Source organism: Gastrolobium bilobum, unplaced genomic scaffold, assembly GCF_033153095.1.
Source record: "Gastrolobium bilobum isolate Gb01-03AN ecotype WA unplaced genomic scaffold, APGP_CSIRO_Gbil_v1 utg53787, whole genome shotgun sequence".
NCBI lineage: Eukaryota > Viridiplantae > Streptophyta > Magnoliopsida > Fabales > Fabaceae > Gastrolobium > Gastrolobium bilobum.
In genome coordinates this window covers 135302-147565 of record NW_026895466.1, presented here as the reverse complement: position 1 = coordinate 147565, position 12264 = coordinate 135302, and the positions used below count along the sequence as shown (strand labels likewise).

The window sequence follows — 12264 nt, the reverse complement described above, 5'->3', positions numbered from 1 at the left end:
TTTGCTTGAAGGCATACAGGTGCTCGTGTTTAGTTTAGGTGATAGATTTGGGTAACCGATGCTTTAGTTACACAAACCAGTTGCATTTTAATTTAACGATATTTTCACCCAAATAATCATTTTAGTCACCTTTTACTTGGAAAATGAAAACCATTATTTTAATCCATATATGTTTCGTAATTATTTATTTTATTTTTTTTAAATGTTTTTACACTTAATGATCCGTAGCTTTGAGCAAAATAAACATTCCAATTTGATTATTCATGGATTACACCAAACGATTATAGCTCCAAACTGATTTAAGACCCTATATGAATCTGGCGGCACACGCTTCTCATCATGCTAGCAACAAGAAGGAAAACTATTTTCAGTAGGCATAACAGAATCATGAAAGAAGACCTACAATTAAAAAGGTATCTTTCAAAAGGATCTAAACAAGTTTATTTACTAAAATGTTAAAAATGTGGTCATGCTTTTTGTTTTTCCATTTCAATGAAAGCTTATTTCAATCCTTTTCCATAACACATTCCAAATGAAAATCTACTTGAGTATTTTCCCGCTGGAAAATGCTCAAACCTTAACAAATTTTATAGCAAATGGACAAAACATGAATGCAAGGGACCTTTAACATAAGGAGAAACCTCTTTTAGAAGACTCTGAAACTCTGCATATGCTATATGATACTAACAGACTTTTTTGTGTGACATGGTTCAAACTTCAAACATCTTCCTCATAGCTTTCCCCTGACTCCATTGCTTTCAAGCCTTCAGCCAGCATCTTATCCCTGTTTTGTGCTTGTCTTTGTACAGCAACCATATACAGGCCTAGACAAGTAAAGTCATAAATACTAATAAAAAAAGATTATAATTGAACAAAAAAATTTATGAAAAAAGGAGACACATTGCACACAAAAATTCCAAGGTAGTTTGATAACAAGATCTGGGGAATGAAGATTCCATCAGAAAAAAGTCAAGAATGTTTACCGATAGCACTTCCAATAGCGCAAGCCCAAAGAATTCTCATGGACCACTTGTCCCCAATCACTCCTCTTGTTCCCATGGAATGAGTAAAGGGCAGAAACTTTGCTTCGAACTGAAGGGAAAGATGTCAAAGTTTATATACAACAAACTTAGCCAAAGAGAAACTAGCATAATTTGTTGAACAGTCAAAAGTATCCCATCCATTCAACACAAGCAAAACAATACAATGTTTAAGAGTGTTTTAATCATAATTTTTTCCTTTTTTCAATTTAAAAAATCAAAGTATCCTAGTACTAAGGCCTAGGCTATCTTTATTTTCTGTTTTCAGTGTAACCAAGAGGGGTTTCCCCTTTTGTAAGGAGCTATATTCCATTTTTTTTATCAGTAAATATCAGTTACCACCAAAGCTAACAGTTCCATCCATTAGGCTGGTGGCTAGGTCTCCTGCAAATCCATCACTGGATTTTGCATCTTTCTTGGCCCATCCCTAATTTCTTGGCAATCCAAGAAACAAAAAAACACTGTCTTAGTCATCAAAGGCAGAACATAGGGCACTAGTAGCAACTACCAATTGACATTCAGTGTCTCACTTATATCGTTCAAGTCCCGCACGTTTCCTCAACGCAAACCTCCCTACCAGACTATATAATGCACATTGGAGCAAACCCTACTTTCCATGAGCTTACAAAACACACAGAATTGGATTTGGACTGCTACACTGTATGTGAGAAAGTCATTGCGGGCCTCATCCATTTAATGCCCTATCTCTTCCAAGGCACAATCAGCAACATCCATACAAAACCGCTTGATGGTTCTCCATTCCATAATCTGCATTCCAAGCTGGACATGTAAGGAATACATGCTCAAGCATGCACGGGGATCTATCTTACCACCATAGCTACCAAAAACGTAGTGGCTGACACATCAGCCAAACCGAATACATTAACGGTGAAGGATTAGTTACCAATTCCCACCTAATTATAGATTATATTCATTAATGTACACTTAGTTACAAACTGTTGGTGTAAGTTGCTCTAGCTGTTACAAAGTTGAAACCCTATAAGAACCCTATACGAATTAACATAGTCGCATGATTACCAAATAAAATCTTCACAATAAAGCGGAAAAAGTTTAGGAATAAAAATAAGTAGACAGTAATCTAACATCTAAATTTTAAAATTTCAACCAAGTAGAAAGATAAGACGAGAAAAATGTTATGCAATTTGGCTACCAAATTAGACAGACCCCATAGATTGAACCCCCAATGATCAAGAACAACAACTCCAACAAAGTAGAAATAGCCAAATTCAAAACTAACCCCTTTATTTAAAACCAATTAAAATGACAGAATGTACAAGACCCATATCACTCTGAATCATTAGAAACCCTCCCCGACAATCAATGAAATGAGAAAAGGGGAGAAGAGAGAGTACCTCGGAGCTTTGGCTTTCTATACCGAACCTTTGATCACCGCCACGACAGAAACATAAGCAGAGTTGAGCACTGTCTCCCCCTAGCATCTACTGGTGGCGCAACACATGGTCTCATGTTAACGTTACAGGTGTAAGGTTGTCCACTGAGTTATTTCGGACGACCCATTTGGGGTTTCCACCCAAATCAGCTAGCCCATTTTTGTATATAAATACTTAGGCCCATAAATATTACCTCAACCCGGCCCAAAGAAGTTGTGTAACGCGAATTGAGTTGTTCCGAGAATTATTATTATTATTATTATTATTATTATTTTCTTTTGGGTGTTGAAATTGGAATGATCATTTATTTTTTGTAAAGTTGGGCTAACTCGACCTCCAGAATAAAACTATAACCTTAACCAGTCGACCCGTTTTAAAGCTCTGCACTTCAGGTTTTACATTTTTTTTTAACAAAATATTGAAATAAAGAAAATAAGGGACATTTAGAGCTTGTTTGGCATATATTTTCCGGGTCCATTTTTTCTGTATTGAGCCAAAACGATGTTGTTTTAAGAAAAAAAAAATTAAGGTGCTTTTATAATTATAATTTATTTATAGGTTATAATAATATTTAACATTATAATTTTTAATCTTTTAACTCAAAACGGTGTCGTTTTAGAAGTGAATGTAGATAACTTATCTGCATTCACTATAGAAGCATTATAACCATTTTCTTAACCTAAAAGTTATTTTCAATTAAAGTTAAAAATAAGAACTTAAAATATAAAGTTAAAAGCAAGTGTATCTTCTTCTTTCAGTTATATAACAGAATCTCCGTTGTGTAGTTGAAGACACATGAATTACTCACAAATCTTTGATATTCAACATACATATTGAATATAAAAACTAGAGAATATAAAACTTAAGAGTTTTTTTAAAACTCAAGCTAAAAATACATCGTTTGATAGAATAAATTATAGCTTTTTTTCTAAAAAGCAAGTGTATATTTTAGAAAACCTCCTGGAGCTTTCAGCTTTTTTTATTTTTCTTTATTGTAAAAAATTCTTTCCTTTCTTGATACATATAACTAAGCGTGTAAATCATATCGCGCATGGCATTATATTATACATATCTTGTATGGTATCGTACTAATAACTGCATTTTATATGAATTTTGGTTCGTTTGAATGAAAATAAAATTTGGGATTTTGCAATAGAAGAAAAGAATGAACAACCAATAACTCTCAACTTAAAAGCTTTACTAATGTCGCAAATTCTTGAAAAATCTTTGGGGGTCAGAGGACGTGCTTCTGTCCTCGGAGGCAGATTAGTCTCATCTTTCTTCCGATAGCGAAACTCAATGTACCCTCTGTTCCAATGAGAAGCTAGCCTTCGGGCCGTACTCTGAGAACAAGATGACCGGAAGAAGTTGAATGGAGATACTCTCCAGGTTGTACCAAAAAAAAAAAAGCTTTAATTCATTAAAAGAGATGCAATTTTTAGAAAGATTATAATTTTAAAGGAAACGGATAATGAATATCTTCTGTTTGTGCCTATGGCATGATAATCCTACATAACCCAATTGTCCAAAGGCAACTACACGAGCCCCACCTTTGTCCAGCGCTGTTATATAAACATATTTACAAGGTATGTAAGAACAGAACTACGCTGGCAAAAATAAACACCTTAACAAAAATCTAGCTCTTGTCATCATCAGCAAAATTATGCATGACATGTTTCATTGGGGTCCTTGTGTAAGTCTCTGCATCTCATTTTGGTCACTAAGAGTTTCAATGAGAAGTGGAGGAGCATATTGGGCAGACCCTTGATGCTCTTCAGAGTCCTGACAGAATGAGAGAACAATGGTATCAATTGACATCTCCACAACTGCAAAGAAAAGAGTTGCAACAATATATCCAAGAGCCCAGCAAACCTGCATCACACAAAATACAAAATAAGGTTCTAAAATTGTCTAAAATTCACATTTAATGGTGAATTAGTAGAGTCTAACTATATTAAGAGTAAATAATCGGATAACCAAACTACTGAATTACCATTTTTATTTTTATTACTTGTTTGCTTTTGTTAAATAATCAGAGCAGTGGTAAAGCTGTTCTTTTATGACTAAAAAGGTCATGGGTTCAAATCCAATAAATAGCCTCTTTGCAATTATGCAAGAATAAGGCTGCGTACAAGGATTACCTCTACTCCACACTCGTTAGTCGGGTTTAACGGAGAGTGATTTTTTGATTTTTGGTTTGCTTTTGTTAAATGGTAATTTTCTCAATCTTTTTTAACTTTTCATTTGAGTTCATCTACCACTGACCCCTACTAATTTGAGATAAAAGTGTTGTTGATATTGATGTTATTAAATGTGTTGAGATATATAAAACCATTATCGTAGCCTCACCTAAGAGCTTAAACTTTTGGGTTGAATTGGTTCTTTACATGGTATCAGAGCCTCGTGTCCCGGGTTCGATCCTCACCGCCCCCCACTTTCTTTCAAGTGGAATTTCTTTGTTCGCACAGGTAGGTGGGCCTGTGCATTGTCCACCCTTCAAGTCCAGTAGGCTTTCGTATGAGGGGGCGTGTTGAGATATATAAAAGCTTTTGGGTTGAATTGGTTCTTTACAAAATGGTAATTGATTTTGCTATTTAATATCTCAATTAGATTACGGAAAACATACCACAACAGGAAAGAGTGGAGATGAGGTCTTGTTATGGCCAGATCCGTACTTATGTGTGTCCAACATGAGGAATGCAAACACAGCACTTGAGAGGCTGACACATAGTTTTCCAAGGAACAAAATGACATCTCCAATCACATTAAGACGTCCAATCTTTAGAATGTTACTCATGATCAATTCTGTTGCAATAGAAGAAGCACTAAAGAAACTTTTTCCCGTTATCGCAATCTGCATGAGTCAAGAAGATAATTGAGGAGTTAAAATCAGAAAAGTCAAAAAATAAATAACAAAGTCTAACTTAAGACTTCTCCAAGAAATAGTCCAAAGCAAGATGCATTGTTGTAGCCTCAACTCTATTTATCATCATTCTTTTATTCTTTTGTGTAGAACTAAACTCACATTCTCTCCATGTAACCTCTGGAACATGTTTTGGTCTCTATGGCTATATTGAAGTATACCTTAATAAAACACATCCAAGAAAGGGAAATGGGATTCAGTCTCTCCCAAACATGCCAATCACAATGTCACAACTCACAAGTACACAAGAATGGGCTCTTACTTCTATTGGGGTCCTAAACTATATCCCTATTTGTTAAAAGAATTATTGCACCACAATAATAAACACGTGTTTATGCACAAGATGCATGCATAAAAACCTGCTTAATGATAGATCCTGTAGATAAATTTTTTTTACCATGATGTAAGCATTTCGGTTTACTGATTTGATGGTCCACTCAATACACCTGAGAAAACATTGAGAAGATTGATATGCAGCCTTGCCAATCCAGCTGTCAGGCTCATGACTAGACACTTTTAGTTTGCGACGAATAGATTCAAGCAGAAAGCGAATTGATTCCACAAATGACACAATCAGAGAGCCAAGAGCCACAGACCCAAGACTGTAACGCATAAGTCTCTTCATGGAGGAAAAGACTGAAAGAAATGGAATTTCTGGCTGCATTGAGAAACATGAATTATATTTAATAACATGGAGAACAGAGAATATTGTAAGTATCAAAACCAAAATGTTCAATTAATAGACGATCAAATTCAAATCAGCCAAACAAACAAGCACTAGTTCTAGCAGTTTGCAAGTTTGACCTGAATTTGTTTTTCAATATTAAGAAGCTACAAATTCGGCTTGAGTCCTTGACACAAGTAGTTTAATAATCTAGTTAAACCCAATCCTTCAGCCATTTTTCAATAATTTATGATGCTATGTCTTGTACTGATTCAGAACCATTTCTGAGCCAAATAGCAAACTATGGTGCTGCTTAGGCTGGGACTACATGTTGTTCAATCTGATAAAATTTGAGTTATGTTGACTGCAAAAAAATCCTCACAGCATTACTGAATCCTCTGAATTGCAATATTCATTTTGGACAAGGCATTGTAACTTACAGATGTTTCACCACGGGCCCAGTAATAAGAGGCAACAGACCCGGCGATCACTGTTGAGGAGCATGCTATGAAAAATTGTGTAGCCCAATAACCCCCAAAAAGGTGGAAAAGGATGGAAACTCCAATATGTGGTGTGTAATGAATACTGTATCCACAACAATGATCACAGTTCACCCGTTTTGCCAAAAGATCATACGTGCAGCAGTTAGAGTTGCAGTCATTCTGAACAATCTGGCCAGAGCTGAACAAATGGAGAGCAGCTGAAATCCAGAACATGTAAAAAACTGCAAGGATACCATATGGTATGAGTGGAAAAATAATGAGTGCTCGAACTTCTCCTATCACTTTTGCAGCAACCTGTGAACAAAATTTGCATTAAATCAGATGAATTGATTGAATTGAGTAATGGAAAGAATGCTGCATTATCATTTTACAGTTACTAGTGGTTCTAACATTGATGTGTTCATGGGAAAGTTAAGTGTAACAATTTAGTTAAAAAGTTGTTTAACATTGTTACAACTGGATGTGTAGACTCAACACATCACAAGGGGGTAAGGGCCACAAAAATGAAAAACAAAATGTTCCACAAGCCAGACATATATCATATATCAACAAAGAAAGTGTTATGGTTTATGAAAAATACAGTCGTCAGAGAGGAAGATAAAAGGTTAAGCATCCTTCAATGTCTAGTTAAAACAAGAGGAACACCGATCAAGTCTCTATGAACATAGTTGGATTAAACTGTGGATACTGCCATCGCCAATAGCATAGTCCTCATTAGCCAGTAATACATTACTTATGGTGTAGAAGCACTTGAAAAGTTAAGGTCAAAAAATAAATATCATATATCAATTCAATGAACAAAAATGAGCAATTTAATGATAGTTTAATAATTGCATATCATAAGGTGATGCTTGCCTTCAGGACAGATGTTGCCATAAGGATGCGCCGAACAATAGCAATTGAAGTAAGAATGGCAACAACCATGATAAAGGTCATAAGTACAGTGACAACACGTATATGAGTCAACTCCTGAAAGCAAAATCTTTTCGTTAGATGTACATGCAAAAATCATGAGAGAGAGAGAGAGAGAGAGGAGGAGGAGGAGGACTCAATTAGGATGTTACTTACCCTCCCAAACACACTAATGTAAGGATCATGCTCACCAATGATGGGAGAAATAGCATCATTTCCAATCCATCCAGCTGAAAATTAGGAAGAAAAATCAACTAAGCAATATTTTTTGATTGATATTTGTCCAACATCTAGAAAAAGAAACTAAAATATTATTTGGCTAAATAATTCAACGCAGTAATATAATAATAGGTTTCAACTAGAACCACCAACTAAGTATAAACGTTTTTTTTTTCAAAGCCCAAACTGCATAGAAAGAACAGGATAATATCTAAATCAATACCCCTTCTGTCAGAATACAATCTCCAAGAATTAAACTCAAACCATATCATCCAGCATTTTCAACATTACACCTTCCGATAAATTATAAGATATGCATCCAATTAAATTGTTGCTTTCTTAAATAGTCCCTGCTTTTATACTGAATGTTATATATTTTACCAAAAACATGTCAAGACCAAGTCTAGCTTGCGTCTGGCCTGTGAATCTCTTTCTTGTTTTATTTTAAGTTGTACAACAAAAGAGATCTCTATTAAGTATTGAAAAATAGTTTTGCGTGTGTGTAACTGATACGGATGTGCCACATAATACATTTGGAAGGGTGTATTACAGCTTGCAGTTACCATTGCTGAGTCAGCAGCAATTGGTTAGAAGGGAATCAGGTGGTTAGAGTCACACCCATCTTACGGGACTGGTTATTAATAGGAAGGGGGGAATCAATTGGAGGCATCTTGGAAAGTTGGGATTCTTGGGCTCTTGGGAGAGAACCAAAACCTCTCGAATTGTTTTGGATATCAGTGTTTGTACTTTGTAATTTCCAGTCTTGTAGCTTTTGTGTTCTGTAATTTCCCTTTCCATTTCTTGTAAATTTTCCTTTGAAGTATTTTGATCTGTAACTAGCTATCTTCATTTACCACCATTGTAATCTTTCATATCAGAAATGCAAGTTTTCGTTTCCATTCAGAAAATATCAATTGTTGTTATTTTTCTGGTTATAGATTTGAGGTCCTTATCAGTAAAACAATCCAGCAGAGAAGTGACTCTATTCTTCATTGGATATATCAAATAGGATTTAAAAGTACAGTTGATGCAGGGGCATTCAAGCAAATGGTGATCTCAAAAGAAGGGGGAAGAAAGGCCATGCAGTTGGAAAGGAACAAATAATTAAATACATAGAATGTAGAAAGGGTAAAAAAAGAAAAAGAAATCATTAATTAATAAGGAGTATTCATATTTCATACCAATATCTGTGTAATGAACTAATGATGTTCCCATAAAAGCACAGAAATTTGGTTCAAGAAATAGCCCAACAGAGATCCTAACCTTTTAGGTAGTAGAAAATTGTGAGTGAAACTATTAGAACATTAAAGAGCACCACCGTTATCCAAGGCATTGCAGCAACAAAATGCCGAATCATTATCAGCCAAACCACAGACAGAAAAAGAGGTAAAATCCCTCCACAAACAAGAAGCACAGGCCATGCCTTTCCTATGTCAGCCATGTATCTCTGCAAATACAAATCATGGCACATTGAAATTCTACAGCATATAATACACATGACGCCGAATGGCAGGACATACAAAACACTGTTATGGAAAGTTTAGTATGGCAGCACTTAATAGGTGCATAACATTTGAGAAAGATAGAAGTAATTGTGGAAAAAGATATGGTATTAGAAGGAATGGAGGAAATAGATATGGTATCAAGATTCAAGACACAATGCATCTCCTCGAGCATCCATAATCTTTACTCCTTTACTACTATTCCTTGCATTTTCACTCCTACCTAGAACTCCCTTAAGTATTAGCCAGTTGAATGTTAAACCCTATAGGCTATATGGTTCTGATAGCATCTGATTATATACAAAGCTTCAGAAGACAAAAAAAATGGAGAAGTCAGCGTGTTTGGATTAGCTTATTTTAAGGTTAAGAAAGCTTTTTGTTGGCAGCTTCATAAGGGAGCTTTGAAAAAAAAAACAAATATTTTTTCAAACAACGCTGCTACCAAATATACCTCCAGTGCATGTTTTGATTAGCTTATTTTGGAAAAATAATCACTTTTTTTTTGCAGTTTCCTCAGGGAGCATTTGAGAAAAAAGAAAAAGAAAAAGACAATTATTTCACCAAAATAAGTTGAAACAGACATGCTGTAAACCTTTCAAAAACAATAAAATTTCTTTTAGCAGTTCTTGATTATCTGCGTGAATTGTTGATTGGGCTATCAGCCTCCGATAAAAACATCAAAATTATTGTATTATGGCAAAATGGTCATGTTCCATACCTAACAGAAGTAAAACATGGTTCTTTACTTTTTTCAAATTTAAAAGTTTACAATGGGCAAGGGACTCCAAACTGTTCAGGTCCAAAATGGACAAAGGGAAATGATATTCAAGTCATTCAACTAACACAAATCAATTGTCATCTGAAATAGTATACAGAAAATAGGCATAAGTTCTCTACCAAGATTTCCTTACTTCCTTCAACTGCTTATCTCTTTTGTTAACAATAACATGCCAATAATACAATATACACCCAAATCCCAATATAAAATGTTAATGTTGAGTACTTATGCTTTCCCTCCACAAAATCACAATCATAATGCCAATAAGAAAAGTAGGAAGTTGAAAACTTTTAACCTTTAAGACAGTTGACCGAGAATTAATAGACTTGTGAATGGACTTATCAATAACAATGTCTTCATTGATGTTAACTCCACCCATCTGCTGCCAATGCTTCAAAGACGTATTTGATGCTCGAGCAATAAATTGGCAACTCCAGTAAACTGGACAAAAATATGCTTTAAAATCAGGTATTATAAAAACACAGAATATATAGGAGATTGACAGTTCTCTACCAATGCTACCCACTCCCCCAAAAATATTAAGAAAGAAAGCTTAAAACAAATGCCTTTTGTACAAGAAGGATACCTCGCAACCAATGTTAAAAACCAAAGCAATGTATCCTAACAACCATTAGCAAACATACAACAAAATATGAATTTATGAATGCATCAAAATGGAATAGCTTGCTCAGTGCTCACCATTTACACTGGGAAATATGACAGGATAACATGGGCCCTGAAGTTGAAGAGAGGAGTTTCTCATTTCTGGCGTAAGGAACTCAAAATAATCATAGTTCCTACCAATCCAATCTTTCATCGAAAGACGGATATCTCCTTCAGGATAATCACACACCCAGTTAAGAGAATCGTCAGAAGGTATAGGGCATTCAGACAAGCATATACTGCGGGCATCGGCCAGCTTGAATTGGCCATCCTTCAATCCACTCTGATAAACCTGATTAGGATTTTGCCAATATCTGAGCTCCAATTCATGAAGGCCAGGGTCTGCATTCTTGTCCCCACACACATTCCCTTTGTAGTCCAGCCCATAAGTAAGCCTGGTAAGCCATAATGCCAGTGATCACAAATTACACAATGATAACAACAAAAAGGAGTAAAACATTCAAGGGCTTCATGCCACAACACATTCAAGTCACACTTCCTGCTTAAAGTTCTTCAGCAGCCAAACAAACAACAAGATTGATCCCCAGTTGAAGAAGTATTGTAAAAGTTGATAGACCCGGTAAGCATACATTTGCTAATAACAGAATTGAATGATTTGACATACATCTTGTCTTAAATCACACTTTCATGCAATCTGAAGCATGCTAAGGTATATAGAACACCCATTTACTTAGACAAACAAAATTAAATTCTTAATTGAGTAAATTAAACAAAGACTAAGAACAAAAGAAAAGGAAAGTAGAAAATCATGGACCCTTACGAATAAAAATGCATCCATTACCAAACTTTCCTTAAGAATTAGCGTTACAAGAGAACCCCATTGAAAAACAGTACCCCATGTGTTAAAATTTACATTCAAAACCACAACTTGCCAATAGCAGAAACTCCATTAGCAGCTTAATACAATGCTAAAATTAGATAAAGTGGGAAACTTTAGAAATAATTTACCTTAGTGGGTTTCCTTGGTTGAAACCAAAGCTGGAGTTCACAATCATTGCTATCCAAAACGCTATAAAGATAACAAGAACAGTGATGTCTCTGCATTTCCTATTATGCCTTATGATTCCGCCCATTTGGGTAACACCATCACTTGATGTATAGCTTCCTATTACTGCACCTAAAGGACCCCTCATTTTTAAGTTAGTATCTATATCAAGTAACAAGCTCTGCTTCAATTTAACTCTCAAAAGAAAGGTGAGTGTAGCAAAAGAGGTGCAGAGAGAGAGAGAGGAAGAAGAAAGGGCAAAGAAGAGTGAACTACGAGGTAGCTGGGGGAGTGTGAAAGCCTGTGCGAAAAAGCATGTTTTAGATTTGGATTATATAATAAATAAAACTTCATTACATCTTAAGACAAAGATTTTCTAAAGTTTTTTTTTTTTTTTTTTTTAAAGTGGATCCATGTTTTGTGGCTTCTTGAAGACATCTGATTCGGTCGGAGCTTGCTCTTGCTCGGCTTGAAGTACAAAAATGTGTCTCAGACAATAATCAAAAAACAAAACAAAACTGCAAAAATATGTTACAAAAGATAATATATATATATATATATATATATATATATATATATATATATATATATAGATAGGATCATTTGACAACAGTGTTAATTTTGAAGTTTGACACCTCATCT

At 35.1% G+C, this 12264-nt stretch overlaps 2 protein-coding genes across 2 annotated transcripts; both read right to left on the bottom strand.

Moving 5' to 3' along the window:
* Nucleotides 1-407: 407 nt before the first annotated feature.
* Nucleotides 408-2524, bottom strand: LOC133313325 (uncharacterized). The gene is made up of 3 exons (XM_061514694.1): nucleotides 2414-2524; nucleotides 984-1092; nucleotides 408-824 (listed from the first exon to the last, which is right to left on the bottom strand). Exons 1-3 carry the CDS (start codon nucleotides 2498-2500, stop codon nucleotides 718-720), a joined length of 303 nt encoding a protein of 100 aa, XP_061370678.1. The 5' UTR covers nucleotides 2501-2524; the 3' UTR covers nucleotides 408-717.
* A 1478-nt stretch (nucleotides 2525-4002) lies between these two features.
* Nucleotides 4003-11895, bottom strand: LOC133313297 (choline transporter protein 1-like). The gene is made up of 10 exons (XM_061514651.1): nucleotides 11586-11895; nucleotides 10653-11011; nucleotides 10249-10394; nucleotides 8937-9120; nucleotides 7611-7684; nucleotides 7398-7511; nucleotides 6480-6836; nucleotides 5773-6033; nucleotides 5079-5306; nucleotides 4003-4324 (listed from the first exon to the last, which is right to left on the bottom strand). Exons 1-10 carry the CDS (start codon nucleotides 11768-11770, stop codon nucleotides 4130-4132), a joined length of 2103 nt encoding a protein of 700 aa, XP_061370635.1. The 5' UTR covers nucleotides 11771-11895; the 3' UTR covers nucleotides 4003-4129.
* Nucleotides 11896-12264: the final 369 nt, after the last annotated feature.